This window comes from Meleagris gallopavo, chromosome 2 (genome assembly GCF_000146605.3).
Source record: "Meleagris gallopavo isolate NT-WF06-2002-E0010 breed Aviagen turkey brand Nicholas breeding stock chromosome 2, Turkey_5.1, whole genome shotgun sequence".
Lineage (NCBI taxonomy): Eukaryota > Metazoa > Chordata > Aves > Galliformes > Phasianidae > Meleagris > Meleagris gallopavo.
This window is the reverse complement of record NC_015012.2, coordinates 17071954-17081937: the sequence shown is the minus strand read 5'-3', so window position 1 is coordinate 17081937 and position 9984 is coordinate 17071954. Positions and strand designations below refer to the sequence as shown.

The window sequence follows — 9984 nt, the reverse complement described above, 5'->3', positions numbered from 1 at the left end:
AAGTATGCTTGAAATTACTGATGTTTGCATTTCACAGAAATCAAAAACTAATTTAAAGAAGTTCTTCAGCATCATCTGTTGATTTACATAATTTTATTAGGAAATAAATACAAACCAAGTGTTTTTAACAGGAAAAAAGAAAATCTACTAGAGTTGACAGTTTCTCTTTAGAGCAGATTTTAGACTAATGCCAATACAAAAGCCAGTTTCACAAGGGGAAAAAAAGTGCAGCAAGACCCTTGAGGAGACCTTTTAATCACAGCTGTACAGAGGAATCTCAAAGACCAGATATGCTCAGGTAGGCAGTGCTGTGCTTATTCACAAATTTCTTGAGTGTCCGAAACTTTTTCACCTGAGCTTTGCAGCCGTGGTGTGACACGTATTTAAAGTACTTGCAATCTAAGCAAGAGAAGAAAAAGTAATGTCAGCTTTACCACAATACAAGCAAACAAGATGCTTCCACTTTCTAAGTAGCATGCAAGCCCTCTATTACAAAAGGCAATAAAACAATCCAAGACATGCACATTACCAACATAATTGCCGCACCAAAATTACTGAGAGCTGAACAGGCTTTCAATTCAAGAAACTGTTGTACAGAGTCTGGAAAGTTATAGAAGAACTGAAAGAATAAATCTTCTAATTAACTAAAGGCCCAAACTTAATAGATAAGTTATCCACACCATATTCTCATTCTTAATTTTGTCACCAATTCTTGGTCAGATATTCTAACTGGTTTCAGCAACGTTTCAATGAATACTACCAAAGAAGTCTTGACCTTCACTTTTTTTATTGAACTATTACTAATTTCACTCAAGACCTCCTTCCTCCTCTTTTCTATGAGATATCACTCACAAGGTCCTTAGGGATGACCTAATTCTCAGTATTTGCTAAGACACTGTTTAGACTGTAGCTCAGAGAGCAAACTTTCTGTAGTCCTCACAACATTCGCTCAGAATCCTGCTGTATATTTTTGAAATTGTGGTTTCAAGGTTATAAACAGAGTCTGTAGTATTGTGACTGCTCAACAAGGCCAAATAAAATTGAACTCAAACCCAGGAGAAGGCAAGTTATGCAAACTACGTCTCTTAGTGAGAAATATCAAAACCATTTAAAATGTTTTTCTCCCATTTAACTTCAAAGACCGCAATCTTTCCTAGAAGAAAGAAACAGCATTTCTTCCAGGGAGTACCAGATGCATCTTATCTCATTAGGGCTAGAACTAGATGTTATTTCTAGTGTATGTAGTGAGAAAGAACATTTAGTATTACCCTTTCCTAGAAGAACTCCAGCCACCAGAGCTTTTTCATACGAAAGGCTCTCATTTTCCTGCCAATTGCTCTTTGCTAAGTAGCGGCTAAAATGGAAGGCTGGCCACCAGTCCTTTCTGGAGTTCCACTCCTGCTTAATCCAGTCAAGATGCTTCTCAGAACTGCAGAAAGATAAAACAAAAATTGAGATGAAATAGTGAAGAGGAGGCACTGAGTTTTACAATCAGCTTGGTATGTGACACTACACTGCAGACCGAAGAATTTGAGCAGCAATATTTAAAAAAAAAACCTTTGGGTTAATCTATGAATAATCAAACACTACCATATTTCAAATACTTACCTTATCCCATTATCTTAGGCAGTGAAGACCTTACAGTATTTCAGAAATGAAAACAATCTGTACGCCAGGGAAGTGATATTCCTATGAAATGACCACAGTGCCCTGTATTTCAAGGTACTCTGAAGTTGTGTCCTCAAAAACAAAGCTGCAAAGTTCAAGCATTTTTCCTAACTGTATGCAATAACATTCCCAGTTTTAATCCATTAACTTCTGGACCTTGTGCATAGGTAGATGCAGCAATAAAATAGCAAAATGGTCAAACAGTACTAAATTGATTCACCATAAATATACAAGGCTTAAAATTAAATCAGCTCTTTCCTGGAAAAAAACAACACCCCAAATGTTAGAGACCTTTCGGCCTGGAGATAGGGCTCCTTCTGAAATCAGAGTCCTCCTCTGAACAATAAGCAAGTATGTATTAATCCCCAGGCATCTGACTTAGCTTTTAAGAATACATTGTATTCTGTAACAGTTACCACCAAAGTTACCACCAAAGGAGAACACAACACACCATGACCCTTCTGCAGTCCACTGATGCCCAAACCTGTTACAGCCAATGTATGTTTAACAGCAGAAGATCAAACAATTTTTTTTCTCCTGGAAGGAGAATAGTGACAGGCAGTAAATGTTATCCAAACATTTGAACAGCATTTTCTGCACAAACACAACCTGGTAAAAACCTTTTTCAGCTGATGATTATACTGGAAATTTAAGAACTGTCCTCAGTAATAATTTCTTCTGCCACTGAAAGCACACTGCAGCCAAGCACAGCCACGGAACTCAGTACAGGCCAGCCCACTCTTCCATCTACCAGCATCAAAGACAAAGGCTACAAAAGAGTCACTCCATCAACTGTCCAGAGGTGGAGATTTGATACACAGATTCCTTTTTTAGCACCTTACATCAGTTACACTTACATTACAATTTGTTTCACCTGTCTTGCCAAGCAACTCCATGCTTTTACATTTTTCTTCCAGCCAGCATAATCCAAGACTGCAAAAATAACTTCTAGCCCCAGTCGACGTCTTTTTCGTTTCTCTGGAAAGAGATTAGGCTGATTAATGAATTACCTGGACTAATCTGAACTCACTAGTAAGCAACAATTAAAATATTCTCCAAACTTCCTTCCCACATACTGCTGCTTTCCCTATTACTGAGGGCTCCCCCCACTGCTTTCTGCCTCTTTCAAGAGAGAAAGTTAAGGAAGTGTTCATGGGTCTAGTGCACAATTCTCAGCAAAGACCCTCCTTAAATGCTGCTGACTCAAAGAGGCACACAAGACCACTCACTTATCCCACACTGCCTTGCTTACAACAGATGCTGCTGTTATAATCACTGCTTCCAGCCAGTGCTGTTGTTCAACATGTTCTTCCTATGGGAAGAGAACACAGTGCCCTGGAACGTTTCAAGTCCTGAGATATCAAAACAAAGAAATTGGACTGATATGAATAAAACAGGCATTTCACAACAGCAGCTAATATACCAAAGGTGTTCTTAAAAACGACCTACCACAGCAGATAGAAGCTGGGAAGTATAGATTATTACTTCAAAAAACAGATTGCTCTTAAGAGCTACAAGAATTTAACAAATGTGTCATGTGAACAGAAGAAGGGAGGTTTCAGACAAAAGGGATTTTTATTTTTCACAAAGAGGAGCAACAGAAGAGAATAATTTTGATTCCAAGACACTATATCTATCTGCAGACTTACATACCAGGTTGCAAGATGCTGCCCATTTTGGAAAGCAATTGATCAGCATGGAAAAGCAGTCTCCAAATGAGAAGACTTTTCCACCAGCTTGAAGATGAAACTCACCAGTAGTTGCTATTGTTTCAGTACATAACAAACCAGTGCATAAATCCATCTCAACTCCTCCAGAAAAGAGAAAATGCCCCCCATAATGGAAATACTGAGTTTAGCATTTACAACAGTGTACCTTGGAAGTAGTCTGAATGCTAGTTTCACAAGTGTACCTCCAAACAAATTATTTTTGAGGTCCTGACTGTGCATTACAACCTACTGCTTGGTCAGCCTTTGAACTCTGACAGGTATTTGTTCACACAAGCCTGCAAATACCTACTTGTCTGCACTGAATGTTCCTGTGATCTGAAAGTCAGGCTGGGATTTTTCTTTTAATAAGTACAACTACTTCAGTAAGTACAAAGAAGGCTGTAGAACAATTTCATTATATTCTAGATTAACATAAAATAAGAGAGCAAATATATTTAAAGACTTACTTGATTTTTGAAGCATAGTATTAAAATCTATCATTAGTTCATGAGAAGGAACAATATCATGCAAGATCTGGAAAAAACCAACACCCAAAACATACATTGAAATAATGTGAAAGCTTCTGAAGGCTTCTACCAAATCCAAAGCAGCAACGTCTTCAGAGTTCTTTGGTGCCTTAGGAAAACTGTGCAATCAGTACCCAATTGCCCTGATACTAAGAATGACTCAAGAGCTATTTTGCACATCTGTAACACTACTCGGTGACACAACAGATAAAATGCCCTCATGACTACTGAAAAACCCTGCAACAAATGCAACATTTCCAGGAGCAGCCCATATCAACATCTTCTTTTTAAGAGAGCTACATTATTTTATTCCTACACCTGTTCTAGCTCCCATCTACTTCTCTGTGCATTTGCAGGATGTATCAGACCAGTTCTCAGGTTTGCCACTATCTTATAAGATAAAATTAAGTCTATAAAATTAATGCTAAATCAACACTGAAGATGAAACTTCATATATACAGGCCGTGATCTAAGTCTAAACTTAATGAAGCTGTTTTAAAACCATTTGCCCAACCAAAAGCATTTTAGTGCCATCAAGTGGCAAAAGAGATTCAAAAACACTGCTGGAAAAGTTATCAGTGCACGAGGGCAACAAAAGAGGAAATCTAAAAGCAGCTACACAAAGGGCCACGCTGCAGCAGGGCTTTTCCTGACAGCCAGAAGTAAACTTCTACTGAACCTTAAGTTAACTGCTTACTGAGAACAATGAAACTAACTGCTGGACAGAATTGGCATGTGAGAAAAGCAAGCACCTAATCATTTATTCAATAAAGATCAAACTACAATGGAAATTAATGCATGTTTACATACACGCAATTCCTGAGCCATGGAAAATTGATCTGAGCTTGTTTACTGACCTTATGATGCATCAGTTACACACTGACAGCAATGACAGTAAGAGATACTATTTGCTCCACCTGAACACCCTTCCCAACCCTTTGTTTCCCACAAAAAAAATACAATAAGGCAAATACTACAACAGGAGACAACTGAACCATCATACCATCATGCAAAATGAACACCACAGATTGCATTTACGATGTTATACCTTGAGTGCAGATATGAGCGATTTCTTTGGTGCACCGTGTCTCTTTAAGAACTGATAGAGGTAAACATGAGCATTGGGATTTGCAGGAAACTTTGAGTTGTAAGCATAATCCGTTAATACTTCACGAGCTTCTTGGTGGTCTCCATAGAATTCCAACAGCTAAGAAGTTAAGCCTGTCATTAGTTTGCTTCACATCAGCAATTAAACTCTTACAGTTCATTCTAGGCTGCTACAGAACTATCCAACAGCACCATTTGTATCTAGCAGCATAGCAAACTGAAGGTCAGTTACACTAGAGTATTTTGATTTTACTGGTTACTTTTAACATAGGTAGCTAAAAATTGACGCATAGAAGCAGCTACAGAAGAAAATCACATTTGCACTTCCTTGATCGTTAAAGAATTATCATCATTCCTCACTGGAAAAAAAAAATTGAAGCAGACTGCCACGTCTTTGAAGAGAACTCAGAACTTGGCAGCTGTCAGCACCTAGTAAAATTCCACGAGAAACACTCAAAGAAGTCAAAGCTCGTCTGCACTTAGAGTAAATCTTCTTAATTTTAAGATTAACTTTATTTATTAGTTAAAATTTGTAAGCAGATATTTAAAAAACCAGAAAGACTGCATGTTTGGTGTCCAAGATTTAGTACCACCAGAGAAACATCGCCCTGCCAAAAAGACAACTTGCTTTCAGGAATTTAAACAAAGCAGCTGTGCTCCAATTTCTCTGCTAGCACCAGGAAAACAGAATGTGCAAGTTGGATGTCTCTTTTTCTTGGCAGCCCACAGATAAAGCTCTTTTTGTACACTATGCAGGCCCTATGGTCCCACAAACATACCTAAATCAAAGCTAGTGGGATATCATTACATATGTTGTTTTTAAACTACTTGTCATCCACACACAGCTGAACTGCAGACTTGCATCTAAATGACAAAACAAAAGAGACAAAAGGAAGAGATCTATAAAATACACTCTTACATCCACATAGGGTTTCACAAAGAGATCCCAGACTCCAGGTATTTTAATGATCTCCTTTAAGTTTACTGCTGCCTTCCGAAAGCAGCTATGCATTTCCTGTTCAACAGACAAGTCTTCAAATCCATCCTTCTCTATGAAAGCATGAAAGAAAGCCACAGAGTTAGCTTTATTAGTTCAGAAATATCTTGAAGTGGTATATCTACAAGGTGATCACATTTTGCAAAGCAAGGTCTCTAGTCAAAACTTTTTAAGAAGAAAGGCCTCAGATCCACCAGTACTGGAACAAGAGATTTTCATTGCTCTGTATCCCAGCTTACAACCAAACTCATGATGGGCAGCGTTTGAAGAAGATACCAGTATAAAGTCTGTTTATCTTGTCAAATAAACAAGTAGAGATTCACCACACAGCCAGTAGGTGTATGCTGAATTAGATGCCGCATCCAAGTGGCAGCCTCTGTACCTTCACCTTTCCAAAAAGATAGAACTCAAGTTTGGGTGGCTTTTGTTAGCTCTCAAAATTCTAGCAGCAGTACAAAGTAGTCACTGATATAGATGAATACATTCCTTTGATGATTGTTTTAGGTGATGCTGGCTGAATGCAAGAACTATGATTCAGGGTGAAAACACTGCTTTGTTTCAGAACAGTATTCCTGGACACTAGAAAAGTGCATGTTAGTATTCTATTTTGGCACCACCACTGTTGCAGGATTATCTGTATACCATCAAAACCCAAAGCTCTTGAAGACTAGTACTTCCTTTTAGTACCTTCACATGTAAATGCAGACAGAAGAGCAGCCTATGTGGAAATACGATTGCAACAAACAGCAATGCCTGCAAGAATAAGAAGTCTACAGCTCAATACAAAAGCAGAATTTGGACTTACCATACTCTAACAGTATGTTCTTCTGATTGGACCAGCTATAGTAGTCTAGCAGTCCCCTGTAAGCCTGAATCAGCTTCATTTCTTTATCCTGAACAACTGTTCGTTCTCCAAACCTCCAACTCTCTGCCAGCGACAGGTTTTGGTAGGCTTCATCTATCCGTCCATTACAAAGGAGATGAAAGGCATGCTCTAAGCAAACCTGCAATTCAAGCAGTCCATACCACAGTGTTTCACATCATAAATAGAAAGACTCTCAATAATAGAGCAAATATCTGCATGGAAGTGAAAGGGAAGTGACACTCATTACTGACATCAAAATAAAAAATGCAAACATAGCAAAATATTTCTATTAGAAGCAGGTTTTACACATCGTTTTATTCAAACAGTATATTCATACGGAACTTCGGAAGAAAAAAAAAAAAAGAATGGGAGAAGGCAAGTGTCACTAGGAGACAGAAGTGTGCACCAAGAACCTAAGTAATTTTTTCCTGTTTGAAGATGGTGGACAAAGATTATTATAAGGTTCTTGAAATCTGTTTGGGTGAGAGCCAGCAGTCAGGTAGTAAACATTCAGCTGTACTTATTATCAAGGCAGCTGAAAGCACATGGCCCAAAACCTTGCTTGTCATTATTAAGTGCTGAATCTATTTTAGAAGAGCTAGATATGACCTGAAGAAATCCAGTAGGGTTACACTCAGTTTCAGTTTGCTATGCAACTGCCAAGCACCTAAAAAAAAGAATGCCCAACCACACTGTCATATTGATTAGGCACTGGATGAGAGTCTAAAGCTTTCAGTTAGTAAACTCTTGTATGGAACTAGTGTTGGAGGCCTTGAACAAATACAACAGATTGAAAGATAGAAACATCAGAAATGGGAAACAGCCAAGGAAACCAAAACAATATACGTTTAAATAAGTCATCATCAGAAAAGGGCTGGGTTCTGAGTGAATAGAATAAGCTTTACTATTTCATATACAAACCAGCTACTTGAAAAGTGAGCAAACTTGAACTACAACTGTATGACCAGGAGCACAGGGGTCAAATTAAAGACTGAAACAAGACCTCACAGGTGTTAACATGTAATTAAATATTAATGGGGCATGTATGAAAATGAATCTAACAGTTTTAAGAGTAATTAAAGAATCTAAGCATTACCGAAAGCAGACAAAAATGCATCGACCAAATGAGATGCGGTCAGCTATGGAACAGCCCTTGAAACATCATGCAACTGGTAACTCAGTTGTACTATCTTTTTTGACACTATTATCAGTGATATTTCAAGAGAGCTTTCAGAAGCAGTAACACTCAGGAAGCCGTTCAGATAAATGTGTGGAAAAACCATCAAGATTGCATTAAGTACACTCACCTTCAAATACCTTTTTACTCCTAAAGTTTTCATCTGTTCTATGAAAGAGTTGAACTCTCTTATGTTGCTGGGGGAATGATTGCACAGAATTTCTGTTCCTATTCTCCAAATTATCTATTGATATGGGGGGGAAAAAAGATGCAAAAAACCTTAGTACAAAAATGGGAGCAGTCACCACATTGTACAGATTTATCAAACCTGTAGCTACTGTAACATCTGAATAAAATGTACATTTGCACTGCAAATAAAAAGTGAGTATTGTGCTGTCTACTGTTACACACATTAATCTAGAGTTTTGTTGTTTCTTTTTTAAACTGACATTCTGTTTGTGCTTCACAACTGCACATTATAAATACAGCACATCAGCAAAGCTTATGAAAACTGCATTTGTTGCCTCTCTTCTTACTAAAAACAATACGCTTCAAAGTTATTGAAAATTTCTGCTTCCCTTTTACTTGTTCCCATTGTGATGTAATACACACAATTCTTAAGATTTAGCAATAAAGATTGTTTGCAATCCGATATAGCTTTTCCATCAACATAATTTGCTTTCAATGCCTGGATGCAGAAGGTAACCAAATCAGTTCATTCATTTCATGTTCATTTAGAAACACCATTTGATTCCCTTCCTGCTGCTTCTACTTCAGTACCAGCTTAGGAGCTGTCAAAGTACTGGAAGAGCTAGCACAGACCTCAGTGAGTCATTAACTTTCAGATTCTGATTGATGGTATGCCAGTTGCAAACATATTCACTGCTTTTCCATTTCAGAAGACTACATGAAGAATGATTTCCATAGATATGCTATGAAGTTAATTTATCTAAGTTTTCATCTGTTGTGCTATTAACCTCTGCAGATAAATTAAAAAAGCGAACAAACAAAAAGCAAGAATGACCAAAAAAAACAAACAACCAACACACCAGTCTGCAAGCCTAGAGAACTTTTCAGGAGTACAGTCAGAAAAGATACATCAGAGAACACTATAGACCCACAGCACCCCTGAGAGGGAGATCTCAGCAAAATCCAGGCTCCAGCACAATCAGTTAACCTCCCAGCACAAAGGCATACTTGTGTAAAGATAGCCTGAGAGACATTTAATGGACAGCATGCTGCCTTCAGCACTATCAATGATGAAGTCTGGTGTTCCTCCTACCACATACCATCCAATGGTTTCTTAGCTGTTTTTAGAAGCTCCAATGCCTCTATTATTAATTTATTTTTTAAATGAGCTAATTTTAACTTAAGAACGTTTCCTAACTTTTCAAGTTACATATATAACGTTTAATTAAGCTTATGGACAGTTAAAGAAGATAATGGCCCTGAAATGTTATATGCACTTCTTGCAAGTATCTTATCAACTGCAGAACTGTGCTAAGGACACAGGCTTACCTCTGATGGCCCCATGTATTCTGTAGAGAAGTCTTTCTCCAGTGACTCGACGTAGGAGGTCAGGAACTCTGCAGCTCTCTTCCACTGCTTCTGCAGCAGTGCATCCTGGATGTAATTCAAACACAACTCCTTGCTTCTCCAGAAGTTTAACCTGCGCTCACCGGAAGACGCTAAACGAAGCAAAACACGAAGAAGTCAGCTAAACCCAGCAATCAGAGCTTTTACCCCGTAACAACCTGCCTGCTACTTCAGTTACCCCTCTTACAGGAGCTCTCTCAGCCACTACGGAACATAACGGTAAGCTACGTGGTTTAGAAGCTAAGCACATCCATCTTCCGCGGGGGCGAAAGAGACTGGAAACACGGAGCGGGAACAGCACAACGGCCGCGCCGGAGCCCCCCGCTCGCCTCAGCGAG

General features: G+C 38.5%; 1 protein-coding gene across 1 annotated transcript in view; it reads right to left on the bottom strand.

Annotated features, from left to right (window-relative positions):
• Positions 1 to 78: 78 nt before the first annotated feature.
• The window catches only part of TAF1A (TATA-box binding protein associated factor, RNA polymerase I subunit A), a 10194-nt gene continuing 288 nt past the window's right edge, over positions 79 to 9984 (bottom strand). Inside the window, exons 2-10 of the mRNA XM_010706678.3 lie at positions 9569 to 9738; positions 8181 to 8294; positions 6814 to 7012; positions 5931 to 6061; positions 4953 to 5111; positions 3845 to 3911; positions 2526 to 2646; positions 1269 to 1429; positions 79 to 399 (exon numbers count right to left, since the gene is read on the bottom strand). Coding sequence (XP_010704980.1) covers positions 278 to 399; positions 1269 to 1429; positions 2526 to 2646; positions 3845 to 3911; positions 4953 to 5111; positions 5931 to 6061; positions 6814 to 7012; positions 8181 to 8294; positions 9569 to 9583 — 1089 coding nt within the window. The 5' untranslated portion in view covers positions 9584 to 9738 and the 3' untranslated portion in view covers positions 79 to 277. The remainder of the gene's footprint in view (positions 400 to 1268; positions 1430 to 2525; positions 2647 to 3844; positions 3912 to 4952; positions 5112 to 5930; positions 6062 to 6813; positions 7013 to 8180; positions 8295 to 9568; positions 9739 to 9984) is intronic.